General features: G+C 39.3%; 1 protein-coding gene across 1 annotated transcript in view; it reads left to right on the top strand.

Moving 5' to 3' along the window:
• The window catches only part of SUGCT (succinyl-CoA:glutarate-CoA transferase), a 308,741-nt gene extending 290,049 nt beyond the window's left edge, over positions 1-18,692 (top strand). Inside the window, exon 14 of the mRNA XM_054385138.1 lies at positions 18,529-18,692. Coding sequence (XP_054241113.1) covers positions 18,529-18,692 — 164 coding nt within the window. The remainder of the gene's footprint in view (positions 1-18,528) is intronic.
• Positions 18,693-21,901: the final 3,209 nt, after the last annotated feature.

The raw sequence follows: 21,901 nt of genomic DNA, 5'->3' as shown, positions 1-21,901 counted from the left end.
CTTTCTCAAAGTTCTTAAGTCATATCCTTCTGAAAGCCTTTGTAGGCTACTTGCATAAAATCTCTTCAAGGGCTCTGTTCTGGTTTAGTGGTTAGGTATTAGGCAGGTACCTGACTAGGTTCCTGTGTCACAGAAATAGCAGTTTCACTTGTCTCTAAACGTTTTAGCACTTCAGTGGGTATGGGAAATAAAGTCCTGTTCTCTCAGAAATGTGTCTCTACAGGAGAAGGTTAGTGCCTTCTGGCTCACGTCATAGAAACTGAAAAAATGGCTTTTCTTTTTCTTTTAAATATGGAAGTTGTGTCCATGCTGATATTGCAGTATGCCCTTAGTAACACTCTATTTAATTTTTGTCTGAAGCAGTAATTACTTAAAAAAGTAAGTGAAAAGAAAGTCTGACTTTTCATTTGTACCAATTATCAAGCTTTTGCATAAATTTAATTGGAAAATGCAGTTTCTATTTGCTTAAGATACTTCAATGGGTCTATACCATTGCATCAAAACAACAGACAAAACAATCTTGAGCACCACTTAAGAACAATTATCCCTTTTTCACAGGGATAATAATTTCCCTAAAGTTATGATAAATGAGTTCCATAAGCTACAGTCCTAGAATCATAGAATCACAGAACCATTAAAGTTGGAAAATACCTTTAAGATCAATAAGTCCAACCATAACTCAGCTACCATGACCACTAAACTATATCATGAAGTGCTACATCTGCACACTTCTTGAATACCTCCAAGGATGGTGACTCCACCACCTCCCTGGGCAGCCTGTTCCAATGCCTCACCTCCTGGAGTACCTGCTAATCACTGGGCTATCCTCATTGCAGAGGAACAATGGCATGTTCCAGGCTCTGGTCTGTCACTGCCTCTTCACTTGCTCTTTATCTCTGGTCTCTTTGAGTCTGTTCTCTGCAATTCGGGGACCTTCACAGCTCATGGATCCAGGTGGCTAAATAACCTCACTCACAGAGTGCTACATAACGTGTGTATCTCTTCTAACCGTCTTACTATATGAGTGTAGGCAAATCTATACAATGTCTTCTATAAATCTGCTTGTTCGTGAAATGGGAATCTAGGTGATCTGGTATGGAATTTATTTCTTCTCCAAACTCTGATTTTATGCCACTAATGTCTGTGAAACACTCAGAGTTACACTGGAAGTGTAAGACTAAGAACTGATACTGAAATCATCACATCAGAAACACTTTTTTACAAGTACTCAATGTGTTACAATTCTGTAGGGGTTTTCTTCCTATTTTTCCCTCCTTTTTAAACAATTCTGAAGAGCATGTTACTATATCACAGACAGTATTTGATTTGCACTTAAGGGAAATATCACACCTTGTAGTTCAGTCTTCTAATAAACCTCAGACCCCCTCTGTTTCTGTCACTTAATTTCAAATTTCCTAATCTTGGAAAGAGGCTGATTTCAATGTATTCCCATTCCTATGCTACAGTGCTGTAGTGCAGGCAAAGAATTTTTACACATTATCTTAGTATGATTATTGCTATTGACTTGACATGTCTGGATCAGGATTCAGATGTGGATGAGCCTAAGCAGTTCTTTTAAAAGCTTCATGACATTTTCTTCCTTTATTTCCCCACATTCACACTTGCTTTCTCCTTGTCCCCTGCATTTTCCTTCCTTTTTTAAGAGCTTTCCTCTAATTGTAGTTTCTCCCTGAAAAGGTTATTGTTAACTTGGTGCTAGCTTGTCATGAAAATAGCACTTTATTTGTGTATTTTCATTGTGATTTTCATCCAGAAATAACAAAAGAAGGAATTTTAAATGATCAGTGGTTTACTTTCCCTACATCATCAGTTTGCAGTCTCTGGGAATGAGACCCTATTTCTGAAATGGTCAGAGAATTTTAGATAGCCCAGATTCACCAAAATACATCGGTTCCTAAATATTTTTTTTAGAATCCTTTACATGGATCTTACACTGCACTTAAAGGATCAAGAATTTGTTGAATCTGCTCCTACATCTTTTATTTGACTACCGATGGTCTTTTACTACTAAAAGACTACTGATGGTCTTTTAATTAAATGTGGTGGATAGTGAGACTTAAAGCTTAATTTAAAAACTTGGATCTGAATCCTACTAAAAAATGTTCAAGCTCTAAAATATGCCTTAGTATGAATGCAAATAAGGAAATCATCCCCTGCTTTAATGAGAAATGACATGATTTTCCTTTCTGTCTTTCTCACTCTGAACACATCTGATGCACACAGCAGCTCCTGTGAAGCGTGTGGGTTTGCCTGTACACAGATGTAAGGATTATTTGCGTGCTGTCATTTGCCGTAGATCTCAACGGCAGTTCCAGCATGTCACGGAAAGCACACCATGAAAAGCAGACGTGTGTTCTCCGTGTATGCTGTGTCTGTAAACCAAGCAGGACAGAATTGTTTGAGTAGAATTTGGACTGACGTTGTAAAACGTTTTCCAAAGGATTCAGAAGGCTTTACAAAAGAGGACAGCTACAGCATAAAAATACTAATGAAGCTGAACTTTTCAAAGTTGGTGAGTAGTTTGGGTTTTGATTTTAGTTACCTAGCTGAAGATGCCTTAGAGACTGAACTTGAGAGTGCACTTTCTTTACATTAGGATTACCATAAGCAGATCCAAAAGTAAAAAGCATCCTGTGTTCCTACTCAGCTATTTGTGAAAACTCTGTGGCCTTATTTCTCTCTAGTCATGTGAGTCAAAGCTGGTTTGGGATAGAGATGGAGGGGAGGCATATGCTCACCTGGATTATCCTGTTACAGTGCCACACTTAAAAGGCTGATTATCTAGATTTTTTGCATTAGAGTCCACTCCTGTTGGTTGACCTAGGAGAATAAACAAAGGTGCCATGGCTGTCTTTCTGCCAAGTCACCCAAACCCCCAGCATTTGGATTTCTTTGAGGAGAAAGGCCATTTCTCATATCCAATGCAGATGTCTGTGGTACCCTAAAGCTTGTTTTTGCCTGTATATAAATCAGATAGTTCCACTGAAAGTTCTACGTAATATAACATTAAATAAGTCCACCCTGTTTGTTTTATTTATCTGAATCTGTTTTTAGTTTCATTTGTGGACCACCTCTAAGAAGACTCTGGATGACCCAGACACAGAAATTGCAAAAATTTGCTCTGTGTATTAAATTGGCATTACATCTTTAAGCATGCACTGCTAGGTTCTGCTAGCACTTTTTAGGAGTCATTAGTGCTTTGCTGAATTTTCCCACACCTGCTTAAAATATGTTGGTTGCAGTTTATGCTGTGAAGTGGGGTTACTTGGCTTATCATTAAGGATAAATCCCAGCTGCAGAGATCTAACAAATCCAGAGAAGGAATTCAGCAAATTTGTTCTATTTAGTCAGAAGTGCTTCCTACTCTTTCCCTCTCTCTCAAGTGTTGTTTTCATTGTACAACGTGCAACTGGTAAGCTTATATAAGAAATAGATGAGGGAGTACACTGATTAGTGAAGGAACTGGGGGGAAAAAAAGTGAATTGCAAAGAATATCAAGCATTCAGAGTATTCAGTATCTAAGGTCAGTCAAAGGGTTTGGAGAAAGAGGGGGAGAAACCGTGAGGGAGAATAGGGCTTAGGGTTCAATGGAGAGTTCTGTGGGAAGTTGTGGGCTTTGGGAACAAGAAAGAGCATTGAAGGTTGATGAGTAATTGAGCTACATGGTATATATTATCTCATGGTGTATTAAGTTCCTTGTGGTGATTATGCTCAGGACGTTAGAGTAGGCGTTGGTTAATGGGAGACTAGGGAGAGGGATTTGGGAAGAATAGGGGAGTATGCACAAGAGGAGGGTGGGATACTGGAGCTAGATGGTGAATTGTTAGAGGCTGGGAAAGTATCAGGAAAATATTGGATGTTCATGCTGTATACGTATACAGAGCTTCAAGAGCATCTGCTTCTGACCACTGTGAGACAGTTGTCTTGTGTACTGAGCCACTATGGGTAGTATTCTGCTTTTACATTAACTTTTATGATCTCTCTGAAAGAGCAAGGGTTTGCCCACATGTGGTTAGTTGGCAACAGAGAACAGAGTAGTGCCAAGCAGAGAAATATGGAAATAGCTTAGCTGGGAAGGCAGAGGTTGGCTGTGGGAACAGGAGATTGGTTAGACCACCTTGGGATATGGACAGAGGAGTTAGAAGGTGGTGGCTGGATTCCTATCTTTAGGAATTAAAGATTCTATAATCTTTAATACCATACTTCTGAACTGCTGAGCACAAAAAGTGGACAGCCCACTGCATATCTCACTTTTCTCCTAGCTTACCCTTTCACCCAGCTAACTTTGCTCTCTAGGTTTACCAACCCTTTCAGGTGTGGGGATTTGGCTCAATTATTGCAACATGGAGTGAGGAGCTCTTGATTGGGTGGTACTGCCTGTGATGTTTCACGGTTGCACTGCAACTGCAACCATAAAAAATTATATTTAAACAAATAACTTTGTCTAACAGTCTGGCTTTTCTTGAAAAGTGTGGTTGTCTCTGGCATTTTTAGCCCCCAGGGAGAGCTTTTTGCAGTCTTTCAGTATTAAAGGGGGCCTATAAGAAAGATGGGGACAGACTAGGGCCTGTTGTGAGAGGACATGGGGTGATGGTTTTAAACTAAAAGAGGGGAAACTAGATACAAGGAAGAATTTTTTTATGCTGAGGGTGGTGAAATGCTGGCACAGGTTGACCAGAGAGGTGGGAGATGTCCCATCCCTGGAAGAATTCCAGGTGAGGTTGTTAGGGGCTCTGAGCAAACCGCTCTAGTTGAAGATGCCCCTGCTTACTGCAGGGGATTTGGACTAGATGACCTTTAAAGATCCCTTCCAACCTAAAGCATTCAATGATTTTAACAATATGGGAAGTTAAGTTGTTTTTTTTTTTAGCAAGGTGGCTTTTGACCAAAGAACCCCAAGCAGATAGGATGTGACCAGAATAATTTCTGAAAGATTTCCTCCACATTTGCGTCTGGCACTCTGGTATCTGCCCCTTCTATGTACCTATGGGAAGAAAAGATGTTGGAGGTCAGCTGTTTCCTGAAGCCTGCTAGAGGGATCTGCCTCACATCAATAATGTCACTCATTCATGTCAGCAAATAACAGATAAATGTGCACATCCAAATGAGAGATATTATAGTGAAATATCATGTGCTAAGATATATTTTAGATTTTAAAACTTTCACATTTCTTGATTTTTGTGCAATTAATACACTCCTAAGACACTTAACCAAAATTATATTTAAGTTTTTTAGCTCCAATTTTGTGTGCTGCTTATTTGGAGAAGGTGCAAAATTCATTACAATTCAATACAACTGTCTCTGCCTTCAAAGAGGAACTAAACCAGGCTAAGCAGTACTGGAGCCACTAAAATCTCAATAATACTTTTTGATAGCTAGTTATTATTTAATTTTAATTTAATTATATTGCACAGACATAGTTCAGTAGAGAACCTGAATATCTCAGTCAAGATCACGGCTGTGATGTTCAAGGATCTGCAGACAGAAACCAACATGTGTTTTCTACCACATTATGGGAAACAGTTTCCACCCAAGAGTTAGCTAAGAGTTTAATCCTGCAATTAGCATGCTCTCTGCCCAGAAACTATCACTTGCAGCACAGCAAGACAGATGGATTTCGGATTAGAAAGAAATCTCTCCCACAATAGAGTAAAGCACAATTTATCAGATATAATTTGGGACAGTGGTTCATACTCTTCTGGAGCAGCTCTGGGAGACAGGATATCAGAAAAAAAATATTGTTTGTGTTTTATTCCAATACAAAGTGGGGCCCATTGTATCAAACACTGTATAAACAAATAGCAAGAGATGACTCCAGACCCTAACATTTTGTAATCTACATAGGCAAGGCTAACACAACTACACAGGAAACACAAGGATATGGCAAGGGAATGTGATTTGCCTGTGATCGCAGTGTTGATTGGTGATAGAGCAAATAGCCAAATCCAACTCTTTGGATTCCCATCTCTACAGTCTGTACTATGGTTGACCTCACCGTTAGACAATTATTCGTTTCTTCTTCTGAGTTGCTTATATTTTCTTTTGTATTTGGTGTTACTTGTTAGTTAAAATTGCTACACAGAAAATAAGCCCCGGGAGGAGCAGGAAGCCAGTTACCCTACTTATGTGAAAAACCAACAAAGCAGTAATAAATAGATATATAACAAGGATAGATTGTGAAAAACAACAAAGCAGTAATAAATAGATCCATAATCAAGATAGATTTAAGTGTTTCTATGTCATAGCAAGCACTACTTCTTTTATATAGGTATACAGATATAAAATTTACCATCAAGGATTACTTTAGGCAAAAGTAGCAGCTGGCTTTGAAATTAATGAATACAATCTGTAACAGGTACATATATAAAGGATGAAGTAATTGCTGGCATTCTTCAGTTGATACAGTATCTGAAAGTTGGGGAGAAAGCATTAGAATCCAGGAAAGCTACACAAAATATTTTATTTTATGATTTTTCTTTCCCTGCAAGTGGATGAACAAGCATTACAAACATGCCCTACACCTGTAAGATCTAGTTATATGGCAGGTAACCGGGGAATATTCTGTGTTTTAAAATGAAATCTGCACATTGAATCAGGCAGAGAACAGCTGGCTTAGAAATCAGCCTGAGAATCAGAATAATCTATAAAAGGTATTTGTCTTTGCATTAAATATTTTTTGTGCTGTCAGTGCAGAAGACAGCCTCTGGGCTTTGTGGATGAAGGAAGTGGCTGATATGACCCTGGAACTGGGTTGCCTTACTAAGAACGGAAAACTCAATTAAAATTTAATTATGAGAAAGCTATGTGAGCCCTTATGATTTACTGTTGCATGGTGCAGATTTGTGTTTTAAAAGGCAGAGTTTTCAGTCAAATTCTTGTCAGATTATTAGGGATTAAGGTTATGGTCATTTCTGCAGCATGTCATTGCTTTCTGAGCAAGAGATGTATACCAATATCATGCATATCTGAGAAGCAATAGAAAACCAACTTATGATAAAAAGAAACTAATCTTTAATAGCCAAATATAAATATACTTGGAAGACTAACTGAAGCACAGACTAGGGAGAAACAACTGACAATGAGAGTTAGTGAAATTTTCCTGTGCTCAGGAGCAAGCTACCAGCACTGAGGCAGAGCAAGCGTTCAATACAACATCTATAGTCCTGATAGAAGGATGTGAATCCCATTTTTTTCCACAAACTGGAGGTGACACAGCTACATGTTAATACACGTTTTTAGATATGTTATGAGTGTTGATGCTTTTCCCTTGGATTTTGCTTGAGATTACATTGGTACAAAATCATCTACGTTAATTCAAAATAGGAAATTATAAGAGAAAAATCAACTAAAATCAGATTAACCTAAAAGCTAAGATTAAATGGAAACAAAAATTCTTGGTATGGAACAAAAGTGCCCACACACAGACTTGCTCTGAAATACATAATTGTATAAAGTAAAACCAACTGTTACTTTGGGTCCATTTTTTTGGTGTGTGGAGAAGCCCTAAGACCTCTAGCAATTAAAGTATAATTGTTCTTGTGATGCAAATATTCACCACCACTCTAAAGCTCCTCTGGATTGCCAGTGTGGTGTAAAGCAGAGACAGAGCAGCTGAAAATGAAGCTAGAGATAGTGAGGCCAGAGACAGCAAGCCCCTTCGTATTTTATAAGGAATTTTAGGAGACAGCACTTGCCAACTGTATGAGGTAAAAGAAAGGAGAGGAGAGGTTGGAGGGTTTGCAGTGAAAAAGCAGATTGTGGAAAGCAGAAGAAATACAGTAAATGAAAACCCACAAGTAGAAATGGCAAAGGATCAAAGGTGAAGGGCTGTGTAGGAGGGAGGCGCTACTGATGCTCCCAGACATTCAGGGATGGAAAAATTCCATTAAAACCAAGCACCTGCTGCTTAAGCTTAGGGCTTCAAAATTACAAACCATGTTGGTAAAAGCATTTTGCTTTGCAGTTTAAAGGGGAGCTAAAGGAAACAGCCAAAGTATTAGGAGGTGGAAAAAGAGAGAATGGGGAAATATTTTAATGAAACTGATCTGTGCACATTTAAGATGGGATGTTGCTTAGGCATGGCTGTTTTCAATCTGATTTTGTTTTTTTTGTTCCTCAGCATTTCAGCTGTCTCCTTGAGCAAAAAAAGACACTTTTTAGTTTAGTTTAGTAAGAGGATAGGCAACCAAGCTTTGGATGGCTTCCTAACCTTGTGTCTCAATCCTCTTCATGGGTGTGTCTGACTCTTAAATTTCTCTTTCTTAATCCTACTCTAGTCTTTGTGGGTGAGGAGAGATGATTTTAGACTCTTTTGCCCATTGTAGGATAGAACACAACACTGAAATCCTTCTGACAGAGTAAAGGTTGGCAAATGTTAGAAACCACAAGAACTTAAGATACAGAACCAGCCTATACTTAAGTGACACACACACGCTCGCATCGGCATGCCCCCACAGCCAAAAACCAAACCAGAGGCTGCTTGGTTTGAAGGCTGTTTCTCCTGCCCCATACTGCTTTGATATTTGCAAGCCGAGGAGCAGAGTATCGCATGTCAGGCACTGGCAGCAAACAATGGAAATCCAAAAAGTTGTTCCCAGTCCTTCACACTGAGACAGAATTGACCAAATTATCACTTAAAAATTGGTATAAAAAAACCCCAGCCTAATCTGCAGTGCGTCCTCTGTCTAGTCCCACTCTCAGACTTCAGTTTGAGCCTTCTGTTTCCCTTTAAAGAACAGAAGATTAAGCTGGTGATTGCTTTTAAATAGGAAATAGGAAAAAAAAGGTGATTAAAAGGAGTTACATGTCTAGAGTTTTACTTTCCCCTGCACAGTGAAGGGATACTCACTCTTCTTGTCTACTTTGAATACCAGATGTCTCTGTACAGTCAAATTGAGACATCCTGGAAAAGAAAGATTTTCAGATGTCCTCAGTTGTTGTGGGGTTTTTTTGTTTGTTTGGTGTTTTTTTTTTTTCCTTTCTGGAAACTGGGCCCCTTTAAAGATATCTCAAGTATGACACTCAAAAACAGTTGTCCCAGATTGCATGGTGCTTTTCAAAACTCAGCCAGCATTTTTAGTGGCCTATGCCTCAAGGAGTCTGGGCACCTTACCCAGAAAGAGCTAAAAATGTAATTTGCAGTTCTTCAAGTAATCCAAAACAAAGTATCAAATCCCTTCCCATCTTCCTTTGCCAGGGAAAGTCCCTGTGCACTGGAACTGGCCTCCTTCTGCTGCACAAGGGATAGCAGAAGTAAATGGAGGGTGGAGTGGGAGAGCTTTTGGAAGAATGATCAGGCTGTGCATAGTGCTCAGCCCTACTTAATCACAGATGCCTTGCTTGAGAATCTAGTTCCAAGTATTTCCATGGTGCTCACACATAGAGTTACCTGGCTGTCATCTATGATGAAGAATTTCAGCCACCAGAATTTCCTTGGCTGTGCTGCAGCTGATGGCTTTTTCCATTATTTTAATACTCACTCAGCAGATACTTACTTGGTGTAGGTCAGTAACCAGGCAAGAAAACATTGACTGACTGTTGAATTTTCCAAATGTGAAGGTTTATATGTCTGTGTGTTGTGTCCACAGAGGAACAGTCTAAAGATGTGTAGAATAAATGTGCATGGCAATATGTACACAGCACATGACAGACGCATGACTCGACATCTAACTATATGTCTGATCTTGGCCTTTTTAGAACAATATACCCCTTCTGGGACGTAATCCTTTGGCCAAAAGAAGAGATTGTTGAGGAAAAATTACTCAACTTAGATGTTTTGAGAAATTATTGAAAATAGTTCTGCTACAGGTGGACCGAAGAGGACTTTCATTTCTGTTTCTCTTTCTTAGCAGGCTAAGATGGATGTTGTAAGATATTGATCATCCTAAATAAATGAATAAATCATCTGTACTAATATACAGATGGGTTGTGGTGAGGTTAGGGAACTAAAGCAAAGCAATGTGATAGATGGCTTCTGTCTTGAACCGTTTGCCACCCAGCTCACTTTCTATTCTGGCTACCAACCATTGCTGCCAAAGGAGTTGTTACAGAGAGATTAAATACAATCAGACAGGAATGCCAGGTAGACCTATGAAACAGACACCTCTGGTTTTGAAACCAGACTTAGAGAAGCATGATTACAGCTGTCACAAATAATCATCTTAGCATAAATTCCCATTAAAAGTTGTACTGAAAAAGAGCTAGTCTGCTCTTTAAAGATAAAGGGGACACAAAAATGTTTTTTCTTCTCAATCTGTGCCTTGTCCTGATGTCTACACTTACAGAAGTATATAGAAATAACTAGAAAAAGTCATCAAGAACTGGCCATAGAAAAGCGTTCCCCTAGATGCTGCAAGATCAGACTTGTGAACCTTGTCAGGGTGTTTGGGAGTGATAAACATATTTTCAAAAGTTGCTTTGGAGAATGCTTTGAATATTCTTTCAAACCCATGTTAAAAGAAGACCCAAAGGTTTTTAATTTTTGGTTATTTTTACCAGTTGTTTGGAAAAAGCTTAAAGTCTCATACCCTGAAAAGGTGCCACTTTAGCAAGGGAGAGATTAAAGAGAAAATTAGGCCCAGCCTTAGGATCAGGTTGTGTATGTTCATAGAACTATAGAATGTTAGGGTTTGGAAGGGACCTCCAGAAATGATAGATCCAACCCACCCTGCCAAAGCAGGATCACCTAGGAACACATCCAGGTTGGCTTTGAAAGTCTTCAAAGAAGACTCCACAACCTCTTTGTGCAGTTCCTTAGTGGACATTGTCTTGCATCCTGAATTAAGAGACTAGAATCAACTTTAGATAACTGGTCTTTGGCTGTTTGCCTAAAGACTAAGGAAGAGCTGATGTACAGCCAAAGAATCTAACTTACATCTGGAGACAGGACATAGGAAAGGACAAGTTGGTGTACTGAGGAGATACAGACACTTTCTGGGTTGGCTGGTATGTCTTATTCCAACATGCAGGGTAACACTAACCACAAGGCATGGGACTTGGAAATAGTTTTCACCAAGCTCAGTAGGAGGGCCCTGTGGAGCTTCTTGTCTTCCTGTGCAGCTGGGGACATGATTCAGCTTTCAGGATCTTGTGAGCATGTTGCAACTAGGCAATTCTCTGTCCTTACAAGAGGCTAGTTTCATTTTGTTTGTTCTTATTCCATACTAGAAGGACACTTCTCACTAATTATTCTCCTTAAGATATAGTAATTAAGGTCTTGGGGTTTACAGTAAAGATGTCTACCTGAAGTAGTATGTTGTTTGACTTCTTAAGTATGTGAAGAGGTTCAGTTAGGCCATCTTAACTCCAGCCCTGTTGTGTGGAAATAGTTTTGCTTATGGGCATTTCAGAAATTCATCTGGTTTGTGCCCAGAAATAACCATTATGATCATATAGTTTGACCTCCTGCATAGCAGAAGCCTTTTAGCCTCTCCCCATCATTTCTGTGTTAGCTAAACAGCCTGTGTTTAACCTGCATCCTGTGGTGGGATTGTGTATTGCGTTTTGTATTGATTAGATTATGACACGAGACAAATCAGATTTTTAGCTTGAATTTTCAGTCTCTAGGTTCTTCCTTTTAGAGTTTTTCAAGGTGTGGGATAATTACACAAGGCTTCTCCCAGTTCCTCTTCTTTGCCATCTAGTTCTTCAGCTCCTTCCTGCAAGAACGCTTTCTGTTAAACCAGCAGTCCCTAACTTCCTTGTCTTGGGCTTGCACAGCCTGAGTGCACCTTCTGTAGCACTGCAGAAAAGATACCTAGAAGGAGTTGTTTCATGAACACTGAAATTAAATATTGTTACCCTTCAGAGTTATATCCTTTATAAGCCATTTATGTAATCCTTACAATAATCTGAAACTTTCTCATGTCCTTTACGCCCTGTCTCCCCCGTGAAGGATGGTATGTGCTGGGTGACTCTTACAGAGCTGTGTCTTTACTTAATGGTGAGTCATTTGTAGCCAAACAGAATATATCACAGCTGTGTTCTTGGGGGTTTTGATGTCATCACAGCAGTAACCTGGGTGCCTGTCATTCAGCATTTGTCAATTCCCACAGCACTGGGAAGAACTTTTCCATGGTATTTCTACCCTTTGGTTAGGATTGACATATTCAGAAGTTACTGTGTGTGGTGGGGATGAGGCAGACAAACAGATGATTAGAAAGACAGCACAGACACGTAAACTTGCTTCCTTAGGAAATGGAGCTACAGATTATTACCTGGGGAATTTATGGTTCTTTACAATTGCTCTCTCTGGGTATTCTTACTAGTTATCTTCCTTCCTGTCTTTTCTTTGAGTCTTCTCTTAAGGTCTTTGGGGGGTTTGGGAAGGAGTGGAACCGTGTGAGCCTGTAGAAAAAGTTAGGCCACATTTTCAGCGTTGTGAGGTGATACATGTGGGAAGCAGTAGACACCACCTACCTCACTCCAACTTTCTTAAAGCCTCTTGGTGCCAAGAGTCCTCTCGCAAAATTGCATTATTCGCATGGTGTAATTACATGGGATTACTTTCAAATATGCAACCAAAGTGACTGATAAATGATTTCCTTTACTCCAGCAATCATGCAAGATTAATTAGGTACAGTGAGTGTGGTGACACTTTGAAAATTTAAAGCATTATATAAATGGTGAGTGGTATTTACACTGATTATATCCAGGATGTTTGCTGATAGGAAATACATAAAATGTTTTTTTTAATGCATTTCTATTTATGCAGCTTCAGGTAAGAAAGTACTTTTAGAAATCTGCTTGCAAAGGGTTTTAAGAATTATGTAATGGATGCTTTGAATGCCTAAGTGTGGGTTTAAAAGCGGCCTGAATTTTAGATACCCATCTAAGGCTATCAGGCATAAACAATGTTTGTGCTCTGCCTGTCAACTCGTTCCCCTCACAGTGCTGCAGTTTTTACATTCTTGTCCCTTGTGACGTTGGAGGGTTTTCATAGCTCTCCCATAACAGTCATTGCTGGCCACATGAGAAATGGTAAACAGATGACTTGTAGATATTTCTAGTATTGATGCTTTTTACTCCCCTACGTATGTTTGTATGGCACCTAGAACAAGGTTTGCATTTTTTATTACCATTTGAAAAAGTTTGTCCATCCTCTCCACTCTCAGTTACTCATTCCTACTCATCCTGCCAAAGTTTTCCACCCTCTCAGCTGTGCTGGATGCCAAGTGAACACTGTGTGGCTTCGCTCTAAGTGGGGGAGGGAGTACAAGCTGCAGTGAGGGAAGGACAAGCAAGTCTTTCAATATTATCTCATTTGCTCGAACCTTTTGCAAGTTGTTCTTAAAAGGCAAATCAATGCTACTGGAATTCAAAAGGAAAGGATTTTCCCCAGGGATTAAATAGATTCCTGAAAAGTCCCCAACACTCCCAAATTTTCAGATCTATGGTAAAAACCGGAAAAAATGTGGGAGTTCCCCAGTTAACATGGACCAGATCATTCATTCTAGACATCTCCTTGAAGCCTGTGTGATCTACTCATAACTGCAGGACCTTTTAGAGCTTTTTTTCTCTCTGTGTACTTTTCTACTTTGTGTTTCATCAAGCGGAAGAAGCCTGGTATAAAGGCAGTGTAGCAAAGCTGGGCTGTACTGTGTGCTTGGGCATCACATCTTCTCAGTTGTCAATAACAGATTGGCAGAAGTCATGGCTGGGACCAAAGTGAAGAGACCAGACATTCAAAATTACATCTTCATGTTCTAATTCTGGTGACATATCCATGCACAATTTACTTCTAACACCCAAATATCCATCAGGGCAGCCATGAAGCCCCTCTTGCTGACTTACTCTGTAGTATTTTCATTGCCTTAAAAGTCACTACTTGTTTCCTGCTGATCCTCCTTTAGGCCAATTTCATAACCAGCTGATTGCATGCTCCAAACACTTGACCTGAGCATATATGGGATCTGGGTGCAAATGTACTGGCCCTCGGCCATCACTGTTGACTGTTGATAATATTTCATTGGAATTGCAAAACTTTTATGTAGCAACACCATGTTATTGGAAGAAGCACAAGGGCTTGGTTTGTTTTTGTGTGATTCAACATGTATATAGACTACTCTGTGAACTGGTATAGTACTAACTAATGAGTGGTGTTAGGTTTCTCATTGCTCTTTTTAGCAAATTTAGGTGATATGTTGCAAGCAAAATGCATACACATACATTAGCTCAAACTTCCCTTTTCTTTTTCTTGTCCCACTTGAATAATAACAAATAATCATGACTTTTCCCTGAGCTTGGCTGTCCCCAGGCCTGATTCCCTCTACATAGTTTCAGAGTTAGATTGCTTCAATATGCTCCAAGCTGTGGTGTAGAAAAAGTGTTATCCGGTGACTGCTGCACAGTGCTGCAGGATTGCTATTTGTCAGAATAAAGCTAAGATTATTACCTTTATCCACTTTTATATAATGGACTCTGCACCTTTAATATCATTCAAATTCAACTTTAATTTCTGCTACTTATAGAGTAAAACTGACTTTGCTTCTGCAGCCCCAAATCTCAGCAGTGCCCAGTGACATGTTGCAAAGACTCCTGTGTGTTTCATCAGTTTATGGTGAATGTTCAAAGGCATTTCATTATTTCAGGGCTCTTCCTGTGGACCTGTATCCACAGTTTTATCTCAGCTTTGTCTTTTTTGCTTTAATGTGGTTGGTATGGACTTATCAAACTGAGCTATTAAACTAATAGCTCAGTTAGAAGTCTAGCAATGTTGTAATAGATAGGCACTAAAGATGGAATTGATGATGATGTTGAATTCAAGTACCAGGGAATTCTTCAAGATATCCTGGTACAGTTGTCATTGTGCTTGCAATTGATACGAATTTTAATTTATTGTTGCACTATTAACTCTTGTGCATCATGTTGTGTGCACAGCATGTGCTTCAGTAATGTGCCAAGGTCAGAATAATAGTAATAATAATAATAATAATAATAAAAAAAGAGCATTCATTTAGAATTTAAATGTGGTGTGAGAGCTCTCTGGTATACTGGCAATGATAATCAAAGGAGAAAGAGAAATTAGTTTCTTTAAAAGGACAAAGGTAAAATCACAGCAATCACTCGTTCCCTCATTGCTTTTTTCATGGTGACTCTATACGTCCCTTTGACTTAATGGCTGAATTTGATGCAGTAGCCTGCTTACAGCAGGGTGCACAGGTGACTGCTGTCTTACCTCCTCCAACCAGCAGCCCTGCTTCTACCCCAGCAAAGGCCTGTTTTCATCTGCAAAGCTCCCTGTAACTCACCCACATGCAAATGCTTCTGACCTTAATTAAAGCGGTTCACCTCTCTCTGCCTCAAGGGATGGTTTCCTCATAAGGCAGTTGTGTTTAATTAGCATTTGCATAGCATTCTGCTGGTTGCTCTCCGGGAGCGTTGTTCAGTAGGAGCGTGGGATTGCTGAAGCCTGACTGGCAAGCTTTGCACCCTCCTAATTGACACAGAAGCCAAGTAGAAGTTACACAAGGAAAGAACAGAGAATCGTTAATGATGGATCATTAGCAAGTACCTCCTTTGAATGAATGTAGATAACTTTATAACTCTATCAAAGTGAAAAGTAGCGTGATGAATTATGCATCAAACAATAAAAGCTCAAGGAAGACACTGGTTTTATAATTGCTGTGCAATTTTCTAGCATGCTCTAGTTTGTAAGATTAATTTCTTTGGGAAGCGTGAAGCATTCTATGCCTGTTGTACACTTAATGTCAATTTTGGTTTTCTCTCATTAGAGCTTTTATTCTGTCTTTTCGTACTGCTGCAAAAATTCCCAAGGTTTGAGATACACAATTTTTATACTATTAAAAATTTGCACAACTGAGTGAAAAGTCTGTAGCTGCTAAATAGTTCCTTTGAGGGTTGCTGATTTCTCAGTAGAAAGAGTTCACAGCTACACACATTTAGATTATCATTGCTTTATTTTTTTTTAATAGAAATTGCCTAATAGTTTTGTGGCTACAATGAATTTCTAGAGTAATAAATGTCTAAGGGGCATTTTTGCTTCAAGTGATCTGCAGAAGCATTTCTGATAGATCATTCCTGTGGCTTGCACTAGTGCCAGTCCAGCCCTCAGTCAGTCTAAGGAAAAGGAATTAATACAAATATTGCCTAATGATGTCACCTGTCACTTTAAAATGTGCTGGTAAAATGTGCTGATCTTTCACTTGAGATTTCCTCTGAAAATTGAACCGTATTCAGAGTGAGTAGAATTAGAGGAATGAGTAAACAGGAAGTTATCCTTGATGCGAGGTGCTTCTTAGCTTTCATGACTGTTAGTGAGTGAATGGGATTGTGAGAGATGACTTAACCCATCAGCAAGCCCCAGGGATCAGCTGTAGGATCGTCTGTACTAGGATAATTTTTGTTCTTGAAGACCTGATTAATATGAACTTGGCAGCATCTGCACAGGGCCTATTTCAGCATTGTGCTTATCCCTTCCATTATAAAAGTTTCTTCTCTGGTACTTAAGTTCAGTTTCCTTTGCTGCAATTTAAATATTTTTTTTCTCATTCATCATAGACATAATAAAGAATGTACTTCCTCCTTGCAGAAAGGTCTTGGGGATTTTGGGAGGGGTTGGGTTGGGGGTTTTTGTGGGTTTTGTGTGTTTTTTGTTTTGTTTTGTTAATAGTTTTGTTTGGTTAGTATTTGGTTGGTTGGTTGGTTTTGCTGTTGATTATTGTTTATACTTTTTTGAAAGCAGTTTTGAAAATATTTTTCCCTGCCCTTTCTTTCAAGTCCATAATCCAGCTTTGTTCAGTCTGTGATGTTTGCTGTGATCATTTTGGTTGCTGTCATGTAGAACCTCTTCAGGTGTTCCAGATGGCTGTGCAGTGGGGTCCCTACACCAGACACTGCTGCAGCTGTGACCTGCCAGCTCTAACTAGAGAAAAAAGATTATTTCATGTGTCCTGCAGGCTTCTCTCTTGTTTGTACATCCCTGTATGACACTTGCCTTTTTCACAACAGCATGGTGTTGCCTCATCTTCACTTTGTGATCTAGAATAACCCCTAGCTATTCCTACCTTGCTATTTGTCCCATGCCCTGTATTTATATAATTTAAAATTATGTAAGTTATATAATTACAAATTTATATAATGAAATGTGGCTCCTTCCCCTTAATATTATTGAATTTCATTTTGTCATATCAGCCCATTTTTCCAGCATCACCATAGTTGAAGCTGCTTCACAGTCAGTTTTAGCTTGAAGTCCTCAGAAACCTGAGCAGGTATGATCTGAATTCCATCAGCCAGACCCACTAAAATGTACTGATTAGTGAAAAGATTCCTCATTGAAATGTTTTTTTGTTGATCCCAGCTAGCAATTCTCTGAATATGATTTCCATTTCAGTATTGCTCTTGACTCGGGATTTAGCTAGACCATGGTTCTTTAGTGAGTTCATGGAAAAGAGGAGAGAATTCTCTTTCTGAAAGTCAAATGTTGATCTGGCTTCCTAGTGGGTTGAAGGTCATCTCACCTGACTTAAGATGACTGGGTGGTAGAGGTCGGCGCCTAAGGTACTTGTCTACCACCTCCTTTATGGAGAAACAGGTGATCACAATTCACCTAGCTAGGTTTAGTCGTTACCAGTATCTTAGAACTGCACAATAAGTGTGTCCTTTCCTAGAAAAGTTATTGGCCTTTCCATGCATGTGCTGAGTGCATACGTCAGTTTTGATCTTAGAGGAAATCTGTGGCTTATTCTCTTCTGGGACTGGTAGGGATGGTGTAGCTGCTTGTCTGCAGGGTCCTACACTGACAGCTCAGTTCAGTTCACCACAGAGGGCTGCTAAATGTGAGATCTACCTGCAGTAGGTATAAAAGTCTTCACATCATTGGCAGCTTCCCTAAGTGATTTCCGCCTTTGAAATTATTATTGCCAGGGTAAATAAATCATTGTTCATTTTTTTTTAATGGCTGCTGCTACCTGTATTTTTCATATAAAATATAAACCAAGCTGGGTAGTATCATTGCTGTGCACTATGTCAGTCCTACATCACTGGAAGATAACGGAGTATGCTGCAGAGGTACTTGAACTGCTGCCTCCCATTGTCTGGTGCCCTGTTCCTATGGGTGACTGTGTTAACATGGCATTGCATTGCCTTCTTATGCCTGTGCTGTCTCCTGCTGCAGACAGAGTGGGGGTTTTGGCACCACATCCTGTTGTGTGGGCTGGGCATTGCCTGTGTCCCTCAGGTAGCAGAGAGTGGTAGACCCTGGGATATAATATGACTCAGAGCACCCTGACTGACATATCACTGGGAAGACTTTCTTAATGCTGGGTGAATATTCAGCAATTCTGCAGTTGGGTGAGTTGCTAAAAACTGGCTTGTTGGTACTTTATTGTGAACTGAAAGCTTTTAGTTTGTAATTCCAGAACATAGCATCTCTGTGGTAAAACTGCCGTGAAAATGAGATGTTTTCCTTTGCACTAACCTAGACACTTCAATATAAATATGGGCAGTAACTGCTGAAAATAGTCTCCATCCTATCTCCTTTTTTTGCAGGACCAGGTGTCAGATACAGTGAATTTGCTGTGTCACATCCGAAACCACCTCCCCTTGTTGGACAGCATACAGTTGAGATACTGAAGGGCATGCTGGGTTATGAGGATGATGCCATAGAAGAACTGCTCCGCACTGGTGCTGTGGCTCAGCATGAGGTCAGATAAGGAACATTAGCTACATTCCTTCACACTGAGTTCACGTTACTTTGTCCTCTCTTTGCTCCCTTCAGCTCCCCTAATGGGACTCAAAGAGAAGACATAATTTAATTCCTAATTTTCTTCCATGTGCATTTGTATGATTTTAACACTGATGTATCAAATAAACAATCTCATGCTGCCTGAGTGAAAGATTTTCTTGGGGATGGGTGAGGGTAAATGTAATTATACAGTCCTGTGTGGCTATTCATTTTCTGTACTTCATATGGGAAATAGAGTTCTTATCATAATTACAGTAATTGCCCAAACATTTGTCCCCAGAAGGGCTTAATGTTAGTGAAAAAAAGCAGAACCATAAAAATCTACATACTAGACCTGCAGAAAGATGCCTTTTACAATTATTTTAGTAGGATTTTAATTATGTACGAATCGGTGGTTTATCTGATTGATTTGGAACAGAATTATCAATTTTAAGTTCTTTGTTCATCTCTATGTTAAATCATGGGTAGAGTAACCATTGCAAAACTCACAGAAGTGAGCCCTAGGATCCCCAGTTACCAATATGTCTTTATATTGCATTGCATGGTCATGACGATCCCAGCATGTCAGCAGGAATAAGCTGAAATTGGCACAGTTCTTCAGTTATGGAACAAGCCTATTCCAAGATGGGTTGAGAGACAAACTGTGATTGAATAGTCTTTTGTAATTTTCTTCAGAAAGGTCAAGGGTACTGTTAATTAAACATCGATCCACACAAAACCACGTGCTGCATGTCAGAGACCGGAGCTTGCCAGACTTCTCAGTCTGGTTCTGTGGGTAGGTACTGATCCCTGTCTCTGACTCTAGCTGCCATCCAAAGAGCCTTTCAATATGGAGGAAACTTGGGTTAAAATCTCTGCAGAATTTCCGACTTAGTCCCACCCCCATGGTTAAAACACAGCAGGGGTTGATAAACCTTCCTCAGATTTAGTAATACCATATCCTGCAGTAGGGTTATTTTAAGAGTAAGGCACCATGCATTACAAGAAGGTGGAAGAATTTGATCCGTGACAAAGAGTATGGAAAAGATTAAAGAGGAGCCATTTCTTCTCTCTGAACCAATTTGGCAGTACTTCACTCACAGAAGACATGCCATGCTTCTCTATTGCAGTATATAATTTACAGCTGAAGTAAACTCAGCGTATGGGAAGGGTCTAACCTTTGTTGTGTGCACCCTGGGAGCAAAGCAAAGCGTTTCTGTTCCTAGAACTAAATAAAACTAACTCAAACTGACACTCAACACATAACATCCGTATTTCTCTCAAAGTATCGGAAACAGGCCTGGCATTATAACTAGCTTGTCACTTTGTTTCCACTCTAACAAACAACATCCTCTGTATTACATTTGAACTTCACAACTCTGCATTACCTTCCAGGGGAAGAAAAGAGGTTATTATATAATCAAATTGCAGCGGAACCCCACTGTGGCTGCTCATTTTTGAAGCCCAGTGTGTTTTGGTTCATTTGTTCACTTGTTTTCTCTGTGTTTTTGTGTTCCTTTTTTTCATATCTTCTTTTCCCCTCCCCCCCCCCTCTTCTTTTGCACTGCATTCCTGGCACCAAACTCCATACTCTGTCCATGTGCTAAAGACATCATGAGATCCTGGAAGAGTGACTCCTTGAATAAATATAGAAATAAGTCTGAATTGAGACTAGGGACACCATAAGGGAAGCATTGAAGCTGGATTGGAAGAGCTTTTGATATAGTCCACTTTCCTTTTAATCTAAGGGGAACATCCCTTTTGTAATGAGAAAAGCAGCAATTTGAATTCAGCTTCACATAAAATAGATAATCTGCTATTGAACTGAGCTTTGTTTACTTGTGAGAACTATTAGAACTGTCAGATAACATCCACAAATATATTTGCTGGGTTTATTTTGTCAAGGACTCTTTTGTTCCCATTTCTAAAATCATGTATATAAGATACAGTAAAATATTTCTCAGTTTTGCTTTTCTTCTGTGCTTTTCCAGGCAATGGAAACAGCTAATCACCACATCTTTAGCTGCAGCAAATTGGCAATGCTTGTTTGATTTTAAGGTAACAGTGCTGGTTTACATCAGCTGAATATCAGGCTATGAACTCCATAATGTATTTCATGCAGAGTACACATGCAAAGAGTTTCCATTTTTATTTATTTATTTATTTATTGTTTTAGTGTTTTCCTCTCTGCTATATTGACAGTCAAATGCCTAAAGGGATAATCAGATACATTATTTTGTCTCACCTACACTGAGAAATCCAGATACCATTTCTCAGTGTTTAAGTCAGACACTCACAAAAAGGCTGTTGCTAACTCTTCTTCAGATATAACTCATAAATCAGTAGAAGGCTTTAAACAGGTGGTTGTCTGGGAGCCTAAAAATTCCTGTAGCTTCTGAGGTTTGCTCGTGAAATTTTTGCCGTTTCACAAAGTGGGAATGATTTTGGATGATTTGGAAGATGGTTAAATAGTACCTCATTAAGGGTTATGATAATGCCTAATCTGTTATAGTACCCTTTTTGTTTTGAAAATTAACCAAAGATGCACAAAAAGGGTATTTACAAAAGTTATTGTTCTCATCTCAAGAATCTTCAGGAATACATGTCTCTGGAGATCAGTTGCATTTTGTCAATCTTGTAATTTCAAGATTGTTTTTCCTTGTAATGCAAAACTGGAAATCAACCATCACATGGGATTCTGGATCTCATAAACTAAGATCCCTCCAATTTCAAGGAAGGGATATAGTTAGAAATGACTATACACAGCTGCTTCTGGCAAGGAATGTTTGTTTTTCTCTGCTTAAATTGGAAAGGAATCTGCTGGTGCTGCCACGATGTGAGCCTGTGTGGTATTGGTTTTAATTTGACTTGATTTACACATCACTGTATTAGGGGGAAAAAAAAAAAAAGAGGTAGTTATAAGAGTATACCTGTTATCTGGTTCAAATCTGAGCCCATCTCTAGCTATAACCACTGCTGGAAAGGGAGATTTCCATTTTGGTATCTATTCTGACTCCATGGCCCCTTTGTCTCCATTCTCTGCATTTGGGAATACCATTGTTCTTGTATTATCTCGAGCATAAAAAATGCTTCCTCAGCCCTCCTCATATAACTGTCTCCTTTCTTTTCCTTGCAAGCTAGTAAAGTTCTTCACCAGGTATAAATCACCCAGAAAACTTCAAAATTGGTGGAGTCAGG

Source organism: Indicator indicator, chromosome 11 (assembly GCF_027791375.1).
Source record: "Indicator indicator isolate 239-I01 chromosome 11, UM_Iind_1.1, whole genome shotgun sequence".
NCBI lineage: Eukaryota > Metazoa > Chordata > Aves > Piciformes > Indicatoridae > Indicator > Indicator indicator.
This window is presented reverse-complemented; position numbering and strand designations above follow the sequence as displayed.